This window comes from Sander lucioperca, chromosome 21 (genome assembly GCF_008315115.2).
Source record: "Sander lucioperca isolate FBNREF2018 chromosome 21, SLUC_FBN_1.2, whole genome shotgun sequence".
NCBI classification, from domain to species: domain Eukaryota; kingdom Metazoa; phylum Chordata; class Actinopteri; order Perciformes; family Percidae; genus Sander; species Sander lucioperca.
The window spans coordinates 18641929-18668054 of record NC_050193.1 but is presented as its reverse complement, the minus strand read 5'-3'; the positions used below and the strand labels follow the sequence as shown (position 1 = coordinate 18668054).

Below are 26126 nucleotides of genomic sequence, written 5' to 3'. Positions count from 1 at the left end.
GGTACACAACGGTGTGACGGCCCTGGGCCTGTCGTACATGTGTACTGTGGATTGTCTTGTTAACTTGCAGGTGTAACGGAGGCAATAAGGAGATGACTGGGAGCACCTGGCTGGTCCTCCCAGACTATTTAACCCCGCCTGACCCGTGTTCCCCCGACGCTCCAGCATGATTTCTCTCTGTTTGAGTTTTCCCTTTGTTAACTACTGACAACATGCACCATCTCACATTCTCCATTACATCCATACACCCTCATTCATCTCTGATACTGACAATCACACCTCATCATTCTCTTGCTTGCATTATTATTTAATAAAAGTCACTTTATTATTGTTACGTTGCTGTGCATCTCCCTCTTTTGTTGTATTTTATAAGTTGTATTGCCCCTTTAAAAAGGTATTTTACCTGGTAACAAGTTATTGGTAGGCTATAATCTGTCAGATAAAAAACCTCCTGAATGTAATCAAGTCATGTTGAGGCAGAAACAACCTTTCACAAGGTGGAGGCTGCGATCACTGCCAGTTGAAAAAGGACAGATTGTAATTTTGGGGCTCCGGGCGCTCCTGCAGACAGCAGTCACTTTTTGGCGGACGATTATGTGTCTACATGTTTCTAACGTGTCCTGACTGTCCTGCTATGAATGCTTTCGGTTGTATTTGTAATGAGCACACTGCACCCACTTCCTCAGGGTTTCTTCCATGTTGTTGTCGTCCCCTCTGTGAGTGTAGTGGTTTGGTCCGTTTGTACACAAGTGTCCCTGGTTAACATTTTGGTTTTGTTAGCCCTGTTTATCAGTAGACTTATGTTTTTAAGAGCTCTATAACTAGTTTAATCTTTGTTTTGGGGGAAATAATCCCGACTTTTTTATCTTTAAAACTGTTTTCCTGTGTTCCCTGACTGCTTGGTACATGATACTGGGCCTACATTTTCCACAGCACATGAATGCAGCATTAAGCAAGTGCGTATTTGGTTGTGACAGTGCTCGCCCACTTGTAGCTCATCTGCAGAGACCCGAAGAGTGAACAGGACCGCTGGGACTCGGTGAGACAGAACTCACTCTCCTCACTTTAAATCTTAAAAGCATTACCAGATCAGATCAGAATATAACTCATAAACATAACATCAAGATAGGAAGCTGTGGGTGCGTTTCCTCGACCTTTCTGTTGCCTGATGTAAGTTGTGTTACAACTCTGCTGCGACACCTCGACACTATTTCTTTGAATAATTCATATTTCTATGTTTCCAGCTCACGGAGAAGTCTGACACGTTGATCCTACTTTTGAGAAAGGTAAGGTGTGTTTACTTATATCTATTATTTTCATTGTTCTATAAACCTCAAGGTCAGATATGTCACCAACATGTAACTGAAGCAGCTGTTGAGCAGAAACAAGATTCCCTGTAGATAATAATAATAATAATAATAATAATAATAATAATAATAATAGTTATATCCCATGGACTGCGGTGTATAAAGAGATGTAATAATGCTATAGCTTCTATAGATACTACATCCCATAGTGTACAGAGAGATGGAGGGTTAGTGTGGTAGTAGTTATCGCTTTTTCATGCGGATATGTGTCCAGACTGCCCCCCCCCCCCCTGCTGGACCAACCCAAACACTACCACACAGGAAACATTACAGTGCTGCAGAAACAAGTTTCATAAACATCAAAACAAAAAGATTAGACAAAAACATTGAAAAGTGTGACAAATAGTTCAATCAAAAGGGACGACCAGCTTTAAATCAGGCCAAAACCATTTTAGAAAAAGGGTGCCGCCACTATAAACCTAAATATAGCTCATAATCGCTGCTGAAGGAAACTACTTATGGGGCATTTTTCTGGGGGGGAATGTTTCTTATTCTTTATTACATTCTTTATTACTTCTTTATTAAATATGGGAGCTTAAAGCAGTGTTGCGGACATTACATTTTTCTCACTTTAGTAGTTCTCATTTGTCCTGCAGCTGCCAGAAGGTGGGATGTGCACACAATTACTTATAGAAATGCTGTTGTTTCTAAACCCTCATGTTGGCCTCGGGTCCAACTTCACCCCTTTTCAGAATTTCAAAATCTGAAATATTACCCCAAAATTAGATGGATTCCATACAATGCTCTTCGCACGTACAATTCATGATCACTACTTTTATTGAATTTTGAATGTTTTGGCATTTCAAAAAAAATGAAATGGTTTCAAAACAGTATTCTGACTATGACTCTTTGAAGTCCCTGATTATCCATCAACATACATTCCTCTAATATTACCGTATTTTCCGGACTATAAGTCGCTCCGGAGTATAAGTTGCATCAGTCAAAAAATGTGTCATGAAGAGGAAAAAAACATATATAAGTCGCACTGGACTATAAGTCGCATTTATTTAGAAATTGATTTCACAAAATCCAAGATCACGAACAGACATTTAATCTGGAAAGGCAAGTTATTCAACTACACAGTAGCACACAGAACAAGGGGCTGAATACGGTAGGTGTCCGGTATGTTAACGTAACACATTAACATACCGGACATTATAGTTATTCAACTATACAACAGAATACAGAACAACTACCAGGGCGTGGAGACGTAACTGCACCGTTGACGAGCCTCTCCCAGCAGCACGCTGTTCAAGCACCCATCTGTGGACTCGTTCCTCCAGCTCTGGCCATCTGGCTTTCAGCGCGCGATTAGCCGATTAGCCGATTAGCTTACTTTGTTTTCTTCATTGCAGTAAGAGTCACCTTTTCCCCAGTCCCTCACAAGTTTCTCTCTCACTCCAAACTTTCTTTCTGCTGCTCGATTACCATTTTCGGCTGCATATTTTACTACCTGCAGTCACCTGCAGTTTCTTTTCTTTCTCAGTTGTGTTTAGGAGCAGCATATAGTTGTCAGAAGCCTAGAGCGCCCTCTGGCGGCTTTAGACGGTAATGTTTTTAGCATGAAATAACATTTAAAAACGTGAAATTATAAATATTTTGATATATAAGTCGCACCTGACTATAAGTCGCAGGACCAGCCAAAGTATGAAAAAAAGTGCGACTTATAGTCCGGAAAATACGGTAAGTATTTCATAATTTCTGCTTTCTGCATCACGTGACCAGCCAACGGTCTCCTAGTTTTGTAGGATATCATCCGTTTTGTTGTGCATCATTTATATCATACCTGGTTCATGAGAATGTGTTGGCTGAGTAAAATGTTAATAGAAGATCTGTGTCGTCATCACTTCCATGTTTCCTTATCTCACCAGGAAGTGTTATTGAAGGTCGGGAGGGGTGACGTGGTGGACTATCTGGCTCAGAGCAGACCCGGAGGTAAAACTACAAATACCAAGAGTCCACAAATGTCAATATTTCAGATTTTTATAAATATAACAAGTAGGGCTGTCAAAATAACGCGTTAATTTCAATTCATTAATCTGGGAAAAAATAACGCAATTAATCCATTCACACACACACACACACACACACACACACACACACACACACACACACACACACACACACACACACACACAGTAAACAGTGACATCACTGCCTCTATCGCTTCAACAAGAAAGTTTTAAAACCCCAAACACAAGCCCTGAACTGGCCGGGAGTTTGGGGAACAGCTAAATGTTTGTCAAACAACAAAGCACATTCGATGTCTCTCGCTCTTCTCTTTTACTTTCTCTCTGTCTCCGTGAAATGAAGCTGCCTTCAGGTGCAGTAGGAAATGTCGGTTTCTATAAAAAAAAAAAGACCTTTTTACAAAAAAGACCCTAATTGGCCCATAAGAAACATTTAAAAAAAACAAGCAGGTGATTGGATAGATTGGGTCACATCTATCCAATCGTAGGAGGGAGTCTGAGACAGAGGGGCCGGGTCAGAGACTCCAGCCAGCCACAGCACCATGCTGCAGACACAGTTCACCTGCTCGTTGGTCAGCCTATACTGTATATGGTACTGCATTGGGTGGAGTGGCAGTAGCTCAGTCCGTAGGGACTTGGGTTGGAAACCGGAGGGTCGCTGGTTCAAGTCCCAGTACGGCCCAAAGTACAGAGTGTGGACTGGTAGCTGAAGAGGTGCCAGTTCACCTCCTGGGCACTGCCAGGTGCTCTTGAGCAAGGTACCATACCCCCCAACCACTCAGGGCGCTGGTCCAGCACTGGCAGCCCCCCCACTCTGACATCTCTCCATTTGTGCATGAATAGGTCCTGAGCATGGGTGTGTGTGTATTTCAGGCCTGTGTGTAGTGATTTCTAACAAACAGAGTGTAAATTGTAATTTCCCCACTGGGGATCAATAAACAGTATAAATTATTGTTTTTTCTGTCTTTTTCTGTTTATGCAAACAGACAACGTGTCAACACTAATAGGCCTATGCTACTGTTTCTTCATCAGAGTCAAAATGGACAAACACATATGATTTCCAATATTCGTTGGATAACTGGTTGAACAGGATTTCATATCTATTACATAATGGACCCAAGAATGGGAAGAGTGCCACACTGTGTCAAATCACAGCAGGAACAAAAGAACACTGATGTATCTTAAAGTTACAAAGATAGAAGTACAGAAAGTACCCTACACATACTGCATCCACCAAATGCCTTATTTTGTTCTTTGAAATACAGGATTAATGTTATTTGTATTTATATTATCTAATGTGTATTCTTTCTATTTTTGCAGAGCAAGAGACGGGTGGACGGTCCTCAAAACCTGGTTCCAGTGACAGTAAGTTATCCTCCTGTTGATGGTTTTTACCTACATTACAGAATAGCTTTCGTAGGAAGTGAGTTGCATTGGTTTTGAATTTCACATTAAAGGAATACTTTCCTACTTTCCTTATCCTTAAAATGACCATTCGTGTTTCAATTACTCTCTGAGTGTTGTGCTGAATTCATGAAGTAAACATTGTTATTGTCGCATGCCTCCACGGTGAACGCAGAATCAAAAAATGGAGAAAAGTCTTGATACGTTGAAGTATTATAGGGGTCCACCTTTAACAACAGCAACACTATATCAAAACATTAGTTTACAAACTCTCACACAATCCATGCAGTAGGCTATAATCCATAATCCATGCTGAGAACTTTCCAAACACATGCATTCTCGCTAAAATCTTACTATTTATAACACTTCTGCTACTTGTCCACTACTGGTCTGAGAAGCTCGTGCAGAATCAGTGATGTAAATAGTAAGGTCTTAGCAAAAGTCCATGTGTTAGGGAAATACTGAGCATACGACTGGAAAAACCAGTCTTATACTGCACAAGGTAGACAAAGTATGTACCTATTTTAGTCTTCTATTTTTACACTGAAAGAAAGCTTTTTGTTTGCAGTACTAGTAGTATGGTATACAGTGGTGTGCATAAACACCATACCGGTCCATTATTATGCAATATTAATTTTCCCTATATTTGTTTCAGCTGCAACACCCTCAGCTGGAGCAACTGGTGTGAATACCATGGCCGACGGTGGGTGCACAGGTTGTGTTGGATGATTAGAATAGACCAAACTTGTTCTTAACAGAGCACAGGCTCAAGAGTAATGAACAGATAAGTGCTGCATGCTGTTATGGAATTTCAATAAATTGTTTGAAACTTCAATCAATACCACTTTAATGTCTGCATTAAGAATAGAGCTAGAGCCAGCCAGCTAGGTTAGTGTAGCTTAGCTTAGCATAAAGACGGAAAACAAAGGGACACAGCCTGGCTCTTTCCAAAGTAAAAACGACCTGCCTCATAAGCTCGCTAATTAACACGTTATATTTTGTTTGTTTAATTGGTACAGAAAAACTAAACTTTGGGCAGGCTAACTTTTCTTATGTGCTTGTAGTCATTATGCTAAACTAAGCTAAATGTCTCCTACCGTCTTATTTAGCGTATAGACATGAGAGTGGTATTGATTTTCTCATCTCACTTTTGGCAAGAAAGCCAATAAGTGTATCTCCAGAAATGTCATCATAAAAAGTTAAGATGTATGAGTTTTACCGAATGGCATTTGGAGATGTAGTTTGAATCTAAAATTATAAATCCACTTTTTGAAAATGTTTTCTTCTGTCTAAAACACAGCTGTTTGGGTTTCATTTCATCCACATTAGCTGTAACAACAGTATGTACTCGTACTCATCCTGGGACCCCCCCATGCAGTTACAATGCTTCAATGAATGCAAAACACAAAAGACTGAGCTATGAAATCCCTGTTACAGAATGTTAAGTCCTTTCCTTAGATATGTTTTAAGTTGGCTTCATGCCATCGTCAAATCCTGTCAGTCATTGTAGAGTCATGTTGTCCCTTTTTCCTCAGACAAGCACTTTGTGGATAAACATAGAAACCAGCTGATCGAGAGAGTGAGCAACATTGCAGCCATTTTGGATGAGCTCCTCGAGGAGGATGTCATCCAACCAGAGACGTATGATAAAATCAGGGTTCTGTCTATCTGTCAGGAGAAGATGAGGGAGCTCTACTCTGGTCCCCTGAAAGCTGGTGGAATAAGGTGCAAAGATAAATTCTACAACATCCTTAGGAAAAGGGAGCGGTATCTAGTTGATGAGCTCAAGGATATGAAGTGATTGTTATAATGAAATCCATTTTTAGACCAAACATACCATCTACCCAAAGACACGTTTTATACAATAACAATGGGGCATTAATAATGTAATGCTATGTCTCTGTGGGGGCTTTCTAAAAAGATTTTTCCACCTATGTTTAATCAGAGCTTTTGCCCTTAACTTTACTTACTTTACTAATCATTTTTAATGACATGAGATCTCATGTAAAATTTAACATTTGCAGAATCAGATTCTGCAAATATTTATCAGACAATCACGTAAGAAATGAATTAATGTTCTCATGTAATGCTTTTATCCAACATACCAAATGAGAGCATGTAATGAGTCTGTTTTAACATAATCATTTTATGTAAATGGAAACATGCTAGATCATAAATGATTATCCATAAGTTTTGCATGTAAAGCCCATTTGACCTTTTATATATGCCAACATATGTTTTATCTTGTTTAATCAGCTTTATTATGCCCAATAGGAATAACTTTACTTTTGTTCTATTCTATTCTATTTTCTATTCTTCTATTTTGAAATTTATATAAATTTATAATAAAATCGTCTGTTGCTATGTGTAGTTCTTACATTTGAAATCTCTTAAAACTATGGTGACAATATACTGATCTAGGCTAATAGTGTTCCCTCCAGGTTTATAAAAATGTGCACATAGATCTCTTAACATCTATTTAGTTCTGTAATTGTTCAGAGGGATCCGTACTGATATGTTTCACAACTTTGTGCTTAATGTGATAACCCTTTCTCAAAACCTTTTCTTCACATATGCCAATAAGAACTTAGTTCTGAATATTTCTTGCAAATGCCATCCTCAATTTTTATGATTGAACTGTATTGAAAGCCGTTCCTTCCTTCGTTCTCTGACGTTTGGATGAAGAACTGTGCTGCCTGCGCGATCTCTGAAATGTTATTAATGTTAATGTGAGGAGAGGCGTGAAAACACTTCTATCTTTCCTCTTGTCTGACAGCAACTGAGGTGAGTTTTGCCATTTTCAGCGTTTTAGCCTACTCATAAAATATCTGTATCTGGTATCTTCATTTTAAAGGGAAACTTCAGCAATTTTACTCGTCAAGTGAATGAGTGAGTGCTGAGGAGACTACATGTGTGAAAACAAGATGTAGGCTATAAGCCTTTTGTGGCTCTAGAGGGAGCTGTCTGATAAATTATGTCGGTTGGGGGTGAAGAGTTTAAGTAAAGTTTCCAAATTACATTTTTGGTTATTTTGCTGCGTGTGTATTGTGTTTGATTTCCATATTTCAAATGCAGGGTAGGCCTTGAATAAAACTTTTTTTAACTCAGCCTTCTTATTTTAAATCCTCATATTTCAATAGAATAAATATTGTGGATGCATTTTCTAAAAATGAATACAAAAATAATATGAGTTTGACAGTAAAATGGGCTTTTCTTTATCTGCTGATGAAGACCCTGAGATGTGGTCAAAAGCTCAGGAAAAAGTGAAATAGACTTGGCTTTTGTAATTTTTTAGTATACACCTTCATAGCTGTGGCCAAGACGATGCTGTTACGAGTAGCCTACAACTGTCTCACACCTGGTTGTTCTGACCAATTCATTTGCTATGGACCTTTTTCACTGCAGACATGCTGACATGTCATAGTAGGAAAAGCACAGGTGTATTCAAAACCCTTCAATCTTTGGAGAAATGAACTGGCAAAAAATCTGGTTAATTGGTTACAAATTCTGTCTTAATAACAAAGTAGAAGAGGTTTCTTTTAAAATCTTAGATAAAATATATCCAGTAAAAAGGACATTAAAGAGATTTAAACTTGATGTTGAATATTCTTGTCCTTTCTGTCAACTAGAAGAAGAAACAATCAGATAAGAATAAGAATCTTATAAGACTGATCACTGGGCAATCAATTCAATTTAAAGATAAAGATATTTTCATTTGTTTTGAAGGCAATGAGATGGACAATGATGTTGTCTATTTTGTTCAATTAATCTTGTTATTGGGTAAATTCCACATTCACAAGAAGAAATGGGCCGACTCCAAACAGAGCTTTGAACACTTTTTTCAAGAACTGCACCAATACGGCAACACTATAAGAGACATTAAGAATAAGAAGGCAATTAAGACTGGAAGTGTGTTTGATACATTTCTCATGTACCGATGATACATTTGACTTAATATGTACTACACTTTTCTTTTCTACTTTTTTTATTTATTTTCTACATATATTTTTCTCTGTATATGCACCTCTGGTATTGGCTACTTGTATATGTACATACTGGTGATGTACCTATGTTCTTTACTAAATAAAAAAAGAAAAAAAAAGAAAAAGTGTATTCAAAACCATTAATGATGGCTGCATTCCACTTGCGAGAGGCCCTGGTCAGGCGCAGATTAATGCACAGGCTTGCGGCTGCAGCCTGGGGGCCCCATGTGTGCATTGGCCATTGGCCAGACAATTTATTATTATTTTAAATTTACTTCAGCGCGAACAAAAAAAGACCCTAATTGGCCCATAAGAAACATTTAAAAAAAACAAGCAGGTGATTGGATAGATTGGGTCACATCTATCCAATCATAGGAGGGAGTCTGAGACAGAGGGGCCGGGTCAGAGACTCCAGCCAGCCACAGCACCATGCTGCAGACACATGGCGCGTTCATGCCAACTGGGAATAACAGGGACCGCCCCCTTGATTACGCTGTTTTTCTGACTGCCAGCGTTCACATGGTCGGGATGCGTCTTCTTCTTCTTCTGTTATATTGGCGTTTGGCATAACAACTTGTTGCATGACTGCCACCAGCTGTTGGCCGTAGCCGAGAGCATTAGGTGGTGAAAACATGGAGGCCACAATAACTAAAGATCTGCTGCTGTTTTCTTATACGAGCATCCAAACAGCACATGGACAGGTGTGTGTTTGTGTTATCTGCAGGACAACGGACGGGAAAGGACACGGATAAGGTGTTGTTGTTTTATACATGGGCCTATTTATGAATAATTTGAGACATGTTATGTCTGTGTATGTTTCTCAGCAGAGGCGTTTGTCCACAATAAACAGTTTATTGTCATTGAAATATGTTCAGTGAACCAAAGTTGCCTCCATCAAATGTCAGCTGTCAACAACGCGTCACCAACTGGGAAACTCTGTTAGTAAAATCCAAGAGGGTAAGCTTCCCCTCAGACCGCGAACCTCCTATGGCGCCATTTTGATGCTAATAAGCCATCACCTCCCGTTAGCATCCCATTGACTGTCATTCATTTTGATGCTACCAAGCCATCACCTCCCGTTAGCATCCCATTGACTGCCATTCATTTTGACGTCACTTTGACAGAGAATAACTTTACATCTGAAGAGTTTAAAGACTCTATTTGTCCGTTGTTTATTTCTAAAGAAACACGACAATGTATAAAAGGCTCCATTACCTTGTAGCTCACGTTATGGCTCCGTAGCAGACGTTTTTATAAAAATAGGCTAACGATTGGGTCATAACCACGAGACTTACTGTCTCATAGTAGAGGAATTACCGTATAGTACAGCAGAAGCTCTCAGGCAGTTTGGACTTCCATTAGCTGTTTAAGTTTAATTACTAATGTTAACTATCATTTTAGTGATCAATAATTAGCCTGTGTCTATGTTATCTCCTTACATATACCTACGCTCTCCGTCTCTGCTAGATTGGGAATGATTGAGATTTCTCTTGGCACAGCTACCAGAAGACTTCCAACTTTCAGACAGGTTGCTCACGTCACATCTACGTCTTCAAGCTCAGTTGGAGGCTGCTCAGTAACACTCAGCCATCACCGGGAAAGAGACTTCACTGGTCTCCGTCCAGAGACACGGGATCTGTTGGTCCATTCTTATATATGTCAATGGTAAAATCTAGCCCTAGTTTCCCACCTCTGATTCCCACAGGAAGTTAATGGTGACGTTTTCACTGGGAAAAATGTTTTTCCAATGTCCATGAACACACGGACAGTTCACCTGCTCGTGGGTCAGCCGCGCCCCTGGCAGAGATGGAGGGAATCCCCGCCCCCCTCCACCTGTTGCTGCGGAGGAGAGGCCACAAAAAGAGGCCGAAAAATCCTGCTACCTATAGCTCGGATCCTACATGTTGGGAAAAAATTGATGAATACATGAGGGCATAATTGGATTAAAATGGGATCTAAAAGTTGCCAGAACAAAGACGCAGATGTTGCTGCCTCAGAAAGACAACATAAACACCAAAAGAGGTAGACTACTTTTCCAAAACCCTGTTTAAAAGGAAACTGGCAAATGGTGAAACTCAGCCAAGAGAATGGCTGTTGTATCCCCCCTCAAAAGGCATTGTGTTATGTCACGCAAATTATTTGGGAACAGTGATATTCAAGTGACTGGAAAAATGCAGCTGTACGCCTAGCTGAACATGAGGGATCCGTGTGCCACAGATAGGCAATGCTCGCGTATGTTACGCGCTGGGCTGACGGTGGGCGGATAGATTTAGATCTAAAAAAATTAGTTGACAATAATTGTGAATATTGGACCGAGGTTTTAAAGAGGGTGGTTGCGGTGGTGAAAATCAAGAAAGAAAAAATTCTAAAGGTAGGATGATTATGCAACAATATGTAGCCTACATGTTGTGCTGCTGTTTCATTATTGTTGTTAATAACAGTGTTATGTGCTGCTGTGTTTTTGTTATTATTTTTTTTTATTTTATTCACAGTTTAGTGTTTTGCACAGTGGTTTGTGTCTCAGTAATTATCAGTGGTGGAATGTAATTAAGTACATGTACTCCAGTACTGTACTTCAGTCCAGATGTTGAGGTACTTGTACTTTACTTGAGTCTTTTCTTTTCATGCCACTTTCTACTTCTACTCCGCTACATTTCAGAGAGAAATATTGGACTTTTTACTCCACTACATTCATCTGTTACAGCTTTAGTTATTAGTTACTTTAGTTAATCCACTACATTCATCTGTTACAGCTTTAGTTACTAGTTACTTTAGTTAATCCACTACATTCATCTGTTACAGCTTTAGTTACTAGTTACTTTACACATTAAGATTCCTGCACACAAAACACATGTAGTTTATAAATCTGATGTTTGATTCTAAAGTAAACTAGCCAACAATATAACGGCTACAAGTCCAGCTGAGATGATCAGACCATTACACACTTAATTGATTGAGAGAACTGTTTGGTTTGTTTAAAAAATGTCAGGAGTTTTCGACATTCAGTAATTTGACTTTTAATATTTCAAGTACATTTTCCTGATGATACTTACATACTTTTACTTAAGTAACATTTCCAATGTAGGACAGTATGGTATTAGTACTTTTACTGAAGTAAAAGATCTGAATACTTCTTCTACCACTGGTAATGATGTTGTGATGTTGCCTCAGTAAAACATGGTGTTCTGCACTGATACAGATGCTGTACCCTACCTGTTGGTTTATAAAGCTAAAAGCGATTACCAGCTTGCTGTTGAACTGTGAATCCAGGGAATTGTGCTGCTTTGCTGTTTATAGTTACATTTCCATTGTAATTGTTTTGGGGCTGTGGTAGCAGACGATAATATCTGGTATTCTTTCCACTTACAGCTCTGTTGATGTTAGTTTTATGATGTAGTTTTCTCATTTTACGTGTGTGTGTGTGTGTGTGTGTGTGTGTGTGTGTGTGTGTGTCAGTTCAACTTATTTGCGTGAGGACAATGTATGGCACTAAATACATTTTTCTAGTAAAGCACAATGATTAAGGGGGGGGCCTCACACAAAGAGCAGCCTAGGGGTCACTGACCACCTTAATCCACCCCTGCGGAGAGCGTAGGTATATGTAAGGAGATAACATAGACACAGGCTAATTATTGCTAACTAAAATGCTAGTTAACATTAGTAATTAAACTTAAACAGCTAATGTAAGTCCAAACTGCCTGCGAGCTTCTCCTGTACTATACGGTAATTCCTCTACTATGCGACAGTAAGACGCGTGGTTATGACACAATCGTTGACACAGCCTATTTTTATAAAAACGTCTGCTATGGAGCCATAACGTGAGGTACAAGATAATGGAGCCTTTTATACATTGTCGTGTTTCTTTAGAAATAAACAATGGACAAATAGAGTCTTTAAACTCTTTAGATGTAAAGTTATTCTCTGTCAAAGTGACGCCAAAATTAATGGGAGTCAATGGAATGCTAACGGGAGGTGATGGCTTGTTAGCAACAAAATGGCGCCATAGGAGCTACGCGTTGTGGAGAGAGGCTTACCCCCTTGCAAAAAACTGTTACTGGGAAATATAAAGTCTACTTGTGCTACACTGGGGGGGTTAAAGAACACAACAGGACGCTGCTTAAGATGATGCTCAGATGCCCCGTTTCCCTGAAGGCAGCACGGAGCTGCGCCAAATACAGCTGACAGAAGCACAGAAGTGAAGAGTTATGATCCACCGTCTCGTCCAGTAGCAGTGCCGTGAACTGACACGTAACATACTTTCTATTATATTTTAGATATATTTTGAAATGTCATCTGTGTTTTTCTTCTTCACAAGGGATAAATAAAAGGTATTTCCGCCGTAAAATTGCTGCATAAAAGTTTATCATAATACAGGAAGTCTTTATATATATATATATATATATATATATATATATATATATATAGCCCCATACGTACAGTACAGTATACCCACTACAATACATTAGACTACACCACTGGTGTAGACTATCATAGTGATGAGAATGATGCATGTCGGTAGAATTCAATATAAAACACAATCAACAGTAGATAGAAGTTAATCTGGCATCACTCGTTGCCATGGCTAACGTTCTCTATGGTATGGAGACTATCTCTCCACCGTTACATATCCCATTACGCCCTTGCATATTATACATGAAAAAACACTCAGGAACACTGACATATAGATCAGTTTTTATTTGTATTAAAGGTCAGTAAAATACACTCTTATGTACAGAGTTTAAACTGCTAATCGTCCGTGTTAACTTTGTTCTATATCTGTAATACAGAAACTCAATCCTATAAAAATATACAGCATTGTGCAGATTATCATTTCTAAAACTCAGCAACAGCAGTAAAAATGTTCCTGTAAAACCTAGAATCCCTTAAAAATTAACATTTCCTGTAGTTTTTTGTCTAAAAACTTGTGGAGTCCCTCAGGGAAACATTCTGGGTCCTCTCAACTTTCTATTAACCCTTATTTTGATTTAAAGTAACAGTTTAATTTATCCTCTTGTTCTCTGTACAGGGTGTGTTTATCTTTCTCTAATCTCCATCCTCCTTTAGTGTTATTCATCTGTTTAAAACAACAGTTCATGCTGTACATGACTGATGTGTTTAATACCAAGGTTTTGTTTGTCAAACTACAGTAAAAGATGATCTTGGCATCAGCACACACTGACTAAGAAATGAAGCTCTGCAATTAATCCAAATTGTAATCCTGATTACGATTTATGATCACCAAAACAGAATAATCGAGAACAATTATTTTGCACATTATGTTTTGTAATAAACTCTTATTTAGTCTTGTGTTCTTAAGTATGAAGGGAAATGTTACAGTTGAAGGTGTTTTCACTGTTGATTTGTTTCACTGTTTCGCTGTTTTTAACTTCAATAAATGCAACATCTTTCCAAAAGTCAGTAATCATGTTAAATAATCCTGGTTTTAATATTGACCCAAATAATCGTATTAATGGCTTCTTTAATAATGAGGCATCCCTACTAAGAAAGTGACTTTTTTGTGCTTTTACGTCCTTACTGAGACTCTACGAACAAGTACATAAACACGTCAATATCTTAATTAACTGAACAAACATCCCGACAACAACACCTGAAGAGCAGCAGAGGTCAGCAGTTACAAAGACACCATCTGCTGACTGGATGCACCAGAGCAGCGTGATCGCATGAACCATGTACGTACATGAAGCTACGACAAGGTAAGCACTGCAGTTTGTATGTATTCCACGTTTCTTTTGCTGTATGCACCACATTAAAGGTGCTGTATAAGAATGCTGTGGACTGCGTGGGGAGGAGTTTGTGGGGGATGTTTGGGTGGGTCATAATCATAAAACACAGGAGTTGCATGCTGGGAGCGGAGTTCGCTTCCCGGGAAACACACAAGACTTGCACCCAGGAAATGCATGTTCCTTGGGAGTGTTTTAATCCAAACCACCATATTTGTCCTAATCTTAAACTAAACTGTGTGTCATGGATGCCCTGCACTTCTTAACTGAGCAACAAATTTACCTACGGGTACAAATAAAGTAACCTGAACCTGAGAACCAGTCCAGGGTTGTAGGTGGTCCCATTCAGGATTTAAAAGTGTGATGTAATGCTGGTGGTCTGGAGATGGGAGCATTATGTTACTCAACAGGTTCCAGGTTCAACAGCCCATACATTTAGATGTCCAAAGAAAGGCAGAGGTGATGTTTGGGGTCCAGAGTTCTACCAGGTTGTAGATAAACTTGTTGGGACAGTTTCCTGTCACCTGCCTCCTCTGATAACAGCTGACATTGTTCAATGAACAATTTCACACCGCCGTACCGGCTCCAAAAACTGAAGAAACAACAATCCCAAAGCAGAAGCTGAGCGTCTCGCCTGTGACTCACACAATCCTGCGCCGTTATGTTTTCCATGTAGCCCTGGCGTAAAAGGGTGATGTAAGGCTGGGGGTCTGGTAGTTGGAGCATTAAGTACTCAACAGTTTCAAGGTTCAACAGACCATATTTCCAATGAAAGGCGGAGATGATGTTTGGGTCCGGAGTTCTACGAGGTTGTAGATGAACTTGTTGGGACAGTTCTTTCTCAAAGTGAGAAAATGTTTATTTAAGGTGCCAAGTGAGCGTGTTTCTGTTCTGTCTGTTGCGTTGAAAGAGCAGTGAAGCTGCTGGTTTAAGTTTCAGGATGAGGCTAGGGTTCGATGTAGTTACACTCAACTTCTACCTGGATTATTCAGAGCACAGTGGCTAGTGAAAGGCATCATATAGTCTGCAGGCTAGGGTTAAAAACCAGTCCAGGGTTCTAGGCAGGATCTGGACATTGTTGGGAGAGTTTTGCTCAAAGTGAGATATCTTGAGGTTTTAAGGTGCCATTTTGGTCTGTTACCGTGGAAAAAAAGGGCAACGCTGCTGTCAAAGGGTTCAAACCACTCCAGGGTTCTAGGTGGTTCCTCTTAAGGTCTTCTTGGGTTATTTAAGGCACAGTGGTTAGAAAGAGGCATCATGTAGCCGCAGATTCCAGGTTCAATCCTCTGTGAACTTCGGTTCAAGAGGAGGTGATGATTAGATCCAAAGTTCGAGAAGGTTCAGGCAACATTTACATTGCTACGTTTTAGTTTGTAAGTGGAGAAACGTTGGCGTCACTGTCGGTGTTTCCAAATGTCTCTGGTTTAGGGGCTCGGAAACGCCAGAGCAGGGGGAATGAGAAGGGGAAATACCAGAGCAGGGGAAATGAGAGTGGGAAACACTAGAGCAGGGGGAATGAGAGGGAGAAACAGCAGAGCAGGGGGAATGAGAAGGGGAAACGTAGCAGAAGATCATCCTTTTTAAACCAATACGTAGCAGTAGAGATGTATCCTCAGACGCTCTGGAAGATGTTTGGCAGGTCTTGTGATGGTTGGGAGGCTTCGCGGAGAACCGTCGCAGGTTCTGGATGTTCTAGAGGTTCCTCTCCCCCTGGGAGAAAAGGTCTGTTTCCTTTAACTCTGGGAAAAGACGGTGTGGTACTCGTTGAGCATGAGCTCCACTATTTGGCTCTGGAACACCATGTGGACTGTCATGTTGGCCGACTCAGTTTGCGGGCGGAGCAACGTGGGGCCGAACACAATGGCGACGCTCTGAACCGACATCCTGTTAGAGTCCTTGTGCTCAATCACCCTGCAGAGAGAGAGAGAGAGAGAGAGAGAGAGAGAGAGAGAGAGAGAGAGAGAGAGAGAGAGAGAAAAAAATCCAACAATAAGTCTCCTGTTTAGAATCTCCAAGTTTAGAGTGCAAAGAAGTTCAAACTAATAATGAAGGTGTTCTTTGGAAGGGAACACAAAAAGTTCAAAGGCACTCTTTTGGCAAAAAGTGAAATAGCCTTTATTTAGAGGGCCATTTCATTTTCAAATTGTTTGTATGTTGTATGTATTCTAGTCTATATCCTCGATGTCTCACTTCTGGGATTGCTCCGTTGCCACCGAAAATTCCGCCGGATGACCCTCATTTTGGCCAGATGTCCGTCCCCTTCCTCTTTTTTTGTGTTGGTGTTCTAACCTCTGGTGGATTTGTGAGGACTATGGTTAACTGCTCCTCAGATCTCTGCAGGGTAAATCCAGACAGCTAGCTAGACTATCTGTCCAATCTGAGTTTTCTGTTGCACGACTAAAACTACTTTTGAACATACACATGTTCCACCAAAACAAGTTCCTTCCTGAGACTATTTAGTAGAGGCACCGTGGCTCCGTCCAGAGCTTAGCACTGCCCATGGCGATTGTGACTTTATAAATACTATTTAAGCAGTTGTACGTTTTTTTATTCACCACTCCTATATATACGTTTGTACATTCTTCCTTGTGTATATTTTTGAATAGTTGTTTTTGTATTCTATCCTATTTATTATGTCTTGTATATTCTGTATGTGTGCTGTGTGTCTGATATTTTGCTATTGTAGCACTGACATTTCCCAATTTGGGATCAATAAAGTCAATCTAATCTAATGTTAAAATAGAGCTGAGTAACAACCTGCGCACCACTGCACAAACCCTGCAGAAGGCTTAGCACAGCACCATAGAAACTTGGATGTGTTTTTGTATTTCTTCTATGTAATGTGTTGGTGTGAATGCTGAAAGGCAACCCTATGTTCTTCTCCTTCTACATTTTTCAACATAGAAACTTCATTCAAACATCAAAACGTTCAGCACGATTAGGACATTCCTGCTTCTATACAAAATTTCCATAACTTTTATAATTTCACAAATACTCAACATTTTCGGGGAAATTTTCCCCCATTCAAGTGAATGGATGGAATTTTCAAATTTGACACAAATTCATAAATTTTCAACTGCTATCTACTCATTCATACATTGACTGAGAAACACCATTCAAACTTTAAATGTTCCACATCTTTCATACGTTATGGGAAGCATCAGCCTTTCAGCATTTACACATGCATTCTCTAGTTCTTTCTGTTCTGCAACAAATAAACTCAATTAAACCATAAACAACACTGGCTGACATGGGTCATCTTCTCCGGCTCCACCCTCTCGTCATGTCTGGCTGCAAAAAAACAAGATGGCAACAGCAAACTCAACCAATGGGTGAGGTTATTTTACAGTGTGTGTGTCTGGGAGTGAGCTCACCTGCGCAGGTGTTTGAACAGCAGCTCCATGGTGTCGTGGTTGGGCAGAGGCAGAGAGCGAACAAGGTCCTTCATGTAGGACACCCTCAGGCTGTAGTCCTGGACTTCTGCAGGGAGACAAACACACAGACATCTTATATATATGTTAGTGTATAGCCCTGAGACTCTTAGGCTGTAGTCCTGAGGTCCGTTTCAGAAAGCAGGTTTAGTGAAAACTCTGAGTTTGAGGGAAACTCTGGGTTTTCTGTTTCAGAAAGGGAGGTAACTTAACCTCAGAATCAGTTACTATGGTAACTGAGTCTGTGAACCTAACCTGGTCGGGAGCAGTTTTTCTTCAAGAAACCTTGAGTTTCTTCTCACTCGTTTCCTCATTCATTCATTCAGTCTGTATCAGGCGCATTTTAATGCAGTTTGTTATCTGCATGATGCCCTGCATGATCTGTCATGTCCTTTTGTCGACGATCCCGTTGATGAAAAAGCTGTATTAATTCACAGAGAGTTTACGTCGGGAGATGATATGAGTCCCGACTATAGATGTATCTTCATTTCCACAAAACCGATTTGAGAGGTATTTTTTATCACAGTCCATCAGATATGTAGATACTTTATCCGTCCTCATATCACTAACATCCACCATCGTGGACATGCTTTAACATCTCAGCTGATTCTTTGTGTCGCATTACGTTTTTTTGCAAACGGCAGTTTTATTTACAACATTGGTGATGCAGATCATAGCTTACTGTAATAAAAAGCCACTGTATGCAGAGCCGTCAGAAAAGTGTGACTCGCTCTGAAACGTTTTTGAAACGTTTTTGTAGTGTTCCCTGGACACAAACCAGTGAGAGCCATTAAAAAGAAATAAATGATTATACATTATAGCTCTGTTAATGATCATGGTGCTGCAGCCTCAGAATGGGATTAGTATAGCTTACTTTTTCGTCCGCAGGATTGCACCTAAATGAAATTATAGGTGTAATACAATTCCAGTTTTCACCAGTAATATTATAAGTTAACTGTGATTAAATATGAAATTAATACACTGTTAATGCTTACGCATTGACTCGAGCAGCATTTTTCTCCCACACCAATTCTCTCTCTGTTGCAGCAGAAGCTGTCTTGCTTTTTTAACAAAATGCATGTTCAAACTCGTTGTTTGTGCGCATGAGTATTTCCGCCAACCAGTTTGTTTGTGGTTGTTACCATGGTGAATCGTAGAATCATGGCTCCATTCATGCTGCCTTTTTATTGTGGTGGTGCACGCGCGTAACCCCGAGTCAACCTACTCTGAGTTGATTGAACCAACTCATATCAGCTGTTCTGGAACCGAAAACTCAGAGTTTCCATCTTAGGGTAAATCTACTCAGACATCAGGGTTAGACTCAGAGTTGGTTAAACCTCCTTCCTGAAACAGACCCCTGGACTTCTACAGGGAGATAAACACACAGACATCATATATATATGTTTCATTCATGTAAATGTTAGCATATAAGCATGGTAGCATGGCTGTGATGATATAGGGTGTTTGTGTATATGTTAGCATATGTTAGCATGTGTTAGCATGGCTGAGGTGTGTTCCGTATGGGATGTAGGTATATGTGTGTGTGTGTGTGTGTGTGTGTGTGTGTATGTATGTGTGTGTGTGTGTGTGTGTGTGTGTGTGTGTGTGTGTGTGTGTGTGTGTGTGTGTGTGTGTGTGTGTGTGTATGTGTGTGTGTGTGTGTGTGTGTGTGTGTGTGTGTGTGTGTGTGTATGTGTGTGTGTGTGTGTGTGTGTGTGTGTGTGTGTGTGTGTGTGTGTACTGACGGATGGCGGCGATGAACTTGTCGAAGCAGCTGAAGGGGAACAGCGGCTCGGGGAGCTCCCGCAGAAAGAGCTTCAGAGCTCCAGTGATCACATGGATCTCCTCCCACTGGCCGTCCTCCAGGTCCAGGTGCTCCTCTGTAGGGACACACACACACACACACACACACACACACACACACACACGGGGACAGAAACATACAGACAGACACACACAACGAGACAACAGGGACAGAAACAGGGACACGATGAGGAAAAGACACAATGACTATGTTTACATTCACTTTATTCCTACAGGAAGTAAACATGGACCTAATCTGTTGCCTAGCGATGCCAGGGAAACGGTCTATATATTTGTTGGACATTGTTCAAGTTTCTCTTGAGAAGAAATAAAGACTCCACTTTAGTCTCAGTCTAATGGCATGAACTATTCCCAAAACTATAAGCCAGTGTGTCTCTGACTGATCATTTCAGCTGATCAGTGTTAGCTTTATCTGCTGTCTCAGATGCAGATTAGTGTCTACTGTATTAAATTAAAAACAGACGCTAATACCTTCTCTAATACAGGTTCTTTAATAAAAGACACTAACACCTTTCATCTGTCTCTCTACGTGAGTTTAGTTAGTTTGGCATAACTGCTGCAGAGCTGACAGAGAGATTAATTTATAGGTTTAGTTACCGTGATCCGCTCTGTGTCGCAGCTTCTGGATCACAGCCAGGTTCCCACTCACTCTGTAGATCCCGTCTATGTCCAGACCTGAACACACACACACACACACACACACACACACACACACACACAGAGACACACACACACACACACACACACACACAGAGAAAAACACACACACACACACACACACACACACACACACACACACACACACACACACACACACACACACACATACACACACACACACACACACACACACACACACACACACACACACACACACACAATCAGTCTGTGTGTTTGTATTAAATGTGAATTGAAAAAAGTGACAAAAACTGCTAAATACAATACGATAAAGGCCCCAAAAACATTGAGAAACTTTAAACAAAGTATATAGAATATAGTATATAGAAGTATATAGTATATAGAAGTATGTAGTGTATAGAAGTATATAGTATATAGAAGTATATAGTATATAGGAGTATGTAGTATATAGAAGTATATAGTATATAGAAGTATATAGTATATAGGAGTATGTAGTATATAGAAGTATATAGTATATAGAAGTATATAGTATATAGAAGTATGTAGTGTATAGAAGTATATAGTATATAGAAGTATATAGTATATAGAAGTATGTAGTATATAGAAGTATGTAGTATATAGAAGTATATAGTATATAGAAGTATATAGTATATAGGAGTATGTAGTATATAGAAGTATATAGTATATAGAAGTATATAGTATATAGAAGTATGTAGTGTATAGAAGTATATAGTATATAGAAGTATATAGTATATAGAAGTATATAGTATATAGAAGTATATAGTATATAGGAGTATATAGTATATAGGAGTATGTAGTATATAGGAGTATATAGTATATAGAAGTATATAGTATATAGAAGTATGTAGTGTATAGAAGTATATAGTATATAGAAGTATATAGTATATAGAAGTATATAGTATATAGGAGTATATAGTATATAGGAGTATGTAGTATATAGAAGTATATAGTATATAGAAGTATATAGTATATAGGAGTATGTAGTATATAGAAGTATATAGTATATAGAAGTATATAGTATATAGGAGTATGTAGTATATAGAAGTATATAGTATATAGAAGTATATAGTATATAGGAGTATGTAGTATATAGAAGTATGTAGTATGTAGAAATATATAGTATATAGAAGTATGTAGTATGTAGAAGTATATAGTATATAGAAGTATGTAGTATGTAGAAATATATAGTATATAGAAGTATATAGTATATAGAAGTATATAGTATATAGGAGTATGTAGTATATAGAAGTATATAGTATATAGAAGTATATAGTATATAGAAGTATATAGTATATAGAAGTATATAGTATATAGAAGTATGTAGTATATAGAATTATGTAGCGTATAGAAGTATATAGTATATAGAAGTATATAGTATATAGAAGTATGTAGTATATAGAAGTATATAGTATATAGAAGTATATAGCAGTATATAGTATATAGCAGCATATAGTATATAGCAGTATATAGTATATAGAAGTATATAGCAGTATATAGTATATAGCAGCATATAGTATATAGAAGTATATAGTATATAGAAGTATATAGCAGTATAGAGTATATAGCAGTATATAGTATATAGAAGTATATAGTATATAGAAGTATAGTATATAGAAGTATATAGCAGTATATAGTATATAGCAGTATATAGTATATAGCAGTATATAGTATATAGAAGTATACAGCAGTATATAGTATATAGAAGTATATAGTATATAGAATTATATAGCAGTATATAGTATATAGCAGTATATAGTACATAGAAGTATATAGTAGTATGTAGTATATTGCAGTATATAGCAGTATATAGTATATAGCAGCATATAGTATGTAGAAGTATATAGTATATAGAAGTATATAGCAGTATATAGTATATAGCAGTATATAGTATATAGCAGTATATAGTATATAGAAGTATATAGCAGCATATAGTATATAGCAGTATATAGTATATAGCAGCATATAGTATATAGAAGTATATAGTAAATAGAAGTATGTAGTATATAGAAGTATATAGCAATATATAGTATATAGCAGTATATAGTATATAGAAGTATATAGCAGTATATAGTATATAGCAGTATATAGTATATAGCAGTATATAGTATATAGAAGTATATAGCAGTATATAGTATATAGCAGTATATAGTATATAGAAGTATATAGTATATAGAAGTATATAGTATATAGAAGTATATAGTATATAGCAGTATATAGTATATAGAAGTATATAGCAGTATATAGTATATAGCAGCATATAGTATATAGAAGTATATAGTATATAGAAGTATATAGCAGTATATAGTATATAGCAGTATATAGTATATAGCAGTATATAGTATATAGAAGTATATAGCAGTATATAGTATATAGCAGCATATAGTATATAGAAGTATATAGTATATAGAAGTATATAGCAGTATATAGTATATAGCAGTATATAGTATATAGCAGTATATAGTATATAGAAGTATATAGCAGTATATAGTATATAGCAGTATATAGTATATAGAAGTATATAGCAGTATGTAGTATATAGCAGTATATAGTATATAGAAGTATATAGCAGTATATAGTATATAGCAGTATATAGTATATAGAAGTATATAGTATATAGAAGTATATAGCAGTATATAGTATATAGCAGTATATAGTATATAGCAGCATATAGTATATAGAAGTATATAGCAGTATATAGTATATAGCAGCATATAGTATATAGAAGTATATAGTATATAGAAGTATATAGCAGTATATAGTATATAGCAGTATATAGTATATAGAAGTATATAGCAGTATATAGTATATAGCAGTATATAGTATATAGCAGCATATAGTATATAGAAGTATATAGCAGTATATAGTATATAGCAGTATATAGTATATAGAAGTATATAGCAGTATATAGCAGTATATAGTATATAGCAGTATATAGTATATAGAAGTATATAGCAGTATGTAGTATATAGCAGTATATAGTATATAGAAGTATATAGTATATAGAAGTATATAGCAGTATATAGTATATAGCAGTATATAGAAGTATATAGAAGTATATAGTATATAGAAGTATATAGCAGTATATAGTATATAGAAGTATATAGTATATAGAAGTATATAGTATATAGAAGTATATAGCAGTATATAGTATATAGCAGTATATAGTATATAGAAGTATATAGTATATAGAAGTATATAGTATATAGAAGTATATAGTATATAGAAGTATATAGCAGTATATAGTATATAGCAGTATATAGAAGTATATAGAAGTATATAGTATATAGAAGTATATAGCAGTATATAGTATATAGCAGTATATAGTATATAGAAGTATATAGAAGTATATAGTATATAGAAGTATATAGCAGTATATAGTATATAGCAGCATATAGTATATAGAAGTATATAGCAGTATATAGTATATAGCAGTATATAGAAGTATATAGAAGTATATAGTATATAGAAGTATATAGCAGTATATAGTATATAGAAGTATATAGTATATAGAAGTATATAGTATATAGAAGTATATAGCAGTATATAGTATATAGCAGCATAAAGTATATAGAAGTATATAGTATATAGAAGTATATAGCAGTTTATAGTATATAGAAGTATATAGAAGTATATAGTATATAGAAGTATATAGCAGTATATAGTATATAGCAGCATATAGTATATAGAAGTATATAGTATATAGAAGTATATAGCAGTATATAGTATATAGCAGTATATATAAGTATATAGAAGTATATAGTATATAGAAGTATATAGCAGTATATAGTATATAGCAGCATATAGTATATAGAAGTATATAGTATATAGAAGTATATAGCAGTATATAGTATATAGCAGTATATAGTATATAGAAGTATATAGAAGTATATAGTATATAGAAGTACATAGCAGTATATAGTATATAGCAGTATATAGTATATAGAAATATATAGCAGCATATAGTATATAGCAGTATATAGTATATAGAAGTATATAGTATATAGAAGTATATAGAAGTATATAGTATATAGAAGTATATAGCAGCATATAGTATATAGCAGCATATAGTATATAGAAGTATATAGTAAATAGAAGTATGTAGTATATAGAAGTATATAGCAGTATATAGTATATAGCAGTATATAGTATATAGAAGTATATAGTATATAGAAGTATATAGTATATAGAAGTATATAGAAGTATATAGTATATAGCAGTATATAGTATATAGAAGTATATTGCAGTATATAGTATATAGCAGCATATAGTATATAGAAGTATATAGTATATAGAAGTATATAGAAGTATATAGTATATAGAAGTATATAGCAGCATATAGTATATAGCAGTATATAGTATATAGCAGTATATAGTATATAGAAGTATATAGTATATAGAAGTATATAGTATATAGAAGTATATAGAAGTATATAGTATATAGCAGTATATAGTATATAGAAGTATATTGCAGTATATAGTATATAGCAGCATATAGTATATAGAAGTATATAGTATATAGAAGTATATAGAAGTATATAGCAGTATATAGTATATAGCAGTATATAGTATATAGCAGTATATAGTATATAGAAGTATATAGTATATAGAAGTATATAGCAGTATATAGTATATAGCAGTATATAGTATATAGCAGCATATAGTATATAGAAGTATATAGTATATAGAAGTATATAGCAGTATGTAGTATATAGCAGTATATAGTATATAGAAGTATAAAGCAGTATATAGTATATAGCAGTATATAGTATATAGAAGTATATAGTATATAGAAGTATATAGCAGTATATAGTATATAGAAGTATATAGTATATAGAAGTATATAGCAGTATATAGTATATAGCAGCATATAGTATATAGAAGTATATAGCAGTATATAGTATATAGCAGCATATAGTATATAGAAGTATATAGTATATAGAAGTATATAGCAGTATATAGTATATAGCAGTATATAGTATATAGAAGTATATAGCAGTATATAGTATATAGCAGTATATAGTATATAGCAGCATATAGTATATAGAAGTATATAGCAGTATATAGTATATAGCAGTATATAGTATATAGAAGTATATAGCAGTATATAGTATATAGCAGTATATAGTATATAGAAGTATATAGCAGTATGTAGTATATAGCAGTATATAGTATATAGAAGTATATAGTATATAGAAGTATATAGCAGTATATAGTATATAGCAGTATATAGTATATAGAAGTATATAGAAGTATATAGTATATAGAAGTATATAGCAGTATATAGTATATAGCAGTATATAGAAGTATATAGAAGTATATAGTATATAGAAGTATATAGCAGTATATAGTATATAGAAGTATATAGTATATAGAAGTATATAGTATATAGAAGTATATAGCAGTATATAGTATATAGCAGCATATAGTATATAGAAGTATATAGTATATAGAAGTATATAGTATATAGAAGTATATAGTATATAGCAGTATATAGTATATAGAAGTATATAGCAGTATATAGTATATAGCAGCATATAGTATATAGAAGTATATAGTATATAGAAGTATATAGCAGTATATAGTATATAGCAGTATATAGTATATAGCAGTATATAGTATATAGAAGTATATAGTATATAGAAGTATATAGCAGTATATAGTATATAGCAGTATATAGTATATAGCAGTATATAGTATATAGAAGTATATAGCAGTATATAGTATATAGCAGTATATAGTATATAGA

General features: G+C 36.5%; 3 protein-coding genes across 9 annotated transcripts in view; 1 reads left to right on the top strand and 2 right to left on the bottom strand.

Moving 5' to 3' along the window:
* The window catches only part of abi3a (ABI family, member 3a), a 36663-nt gene extending 33140 nt beyond the window's left edge, over positions 1-3523 (bottom strand). For both annotated transcript variants that reach the window (XM_035996633.1, XM_035996636.1), the window contains exon 1: positions 3518-3523. In XM_035996633.1, the coding sequence (XP_035852526.1) occupies positions 3518-3519 (2 nt within the window). In that variant the 5' untranslated portion in view covers positions 3520-3523. The remainder of the gene's footprint in view (positions 1-3517) is intronic.
* A 1118-nt stretch (positions 3524-4641) lies between these two features.
* Positions 4642-6573, top strand: LOC116055121 (apoptosis-associated speck-like protein containing a CARD). Its single transcript, XM_031306916.1, has 3 exons — positions 4642-4702; positions 5412-5444; positions 6277-6573. The coding sequence occupies exons 2-3, from the start codon at positions 5435-5437 to the stop codon at positions 6540-6542; spliced, it is 276 nt and encodes a 91-aa protein (XP_031162776.1). The 5' UTR covers positions 4642-4702; positions 5412-5434; the 3' UTR covers positions 6543-6573.
* Positions 6574-13407: 6834 nt separating this feature from the next.
* arhgap27l (Rho GTPase activating protein 27, like) overlaps positions 13408-26126 on the bottom strand; it is a 70310-nt gene continuing 57591 nt past the window's right edge. For all 6 annotated transcript variants that reach the window (XM_035996628.1, XM_035996627.1, XM_035996632.1 and 3 more), the window contains 4 exons: positions 20318-20395; positions 19642-19776; positions 17840-17945; positions 13408-16376 (listed from right to left, as the gene is read on the bottom strand). In XM_035996628.1, the coding sequence (XP_035852521.1) occupies positions 16199-16376; positions 17840-17945; positions 19642-19776; positions 20318-20395 (497 nt within the window). In that variant the 3' untranslated portion in view covers positions 13408-16198. The remainder of the gene's footprint in view (positions 16377-17839; positions 17946-19641; positions 19777-20317; positions 20396-26126) is intronic.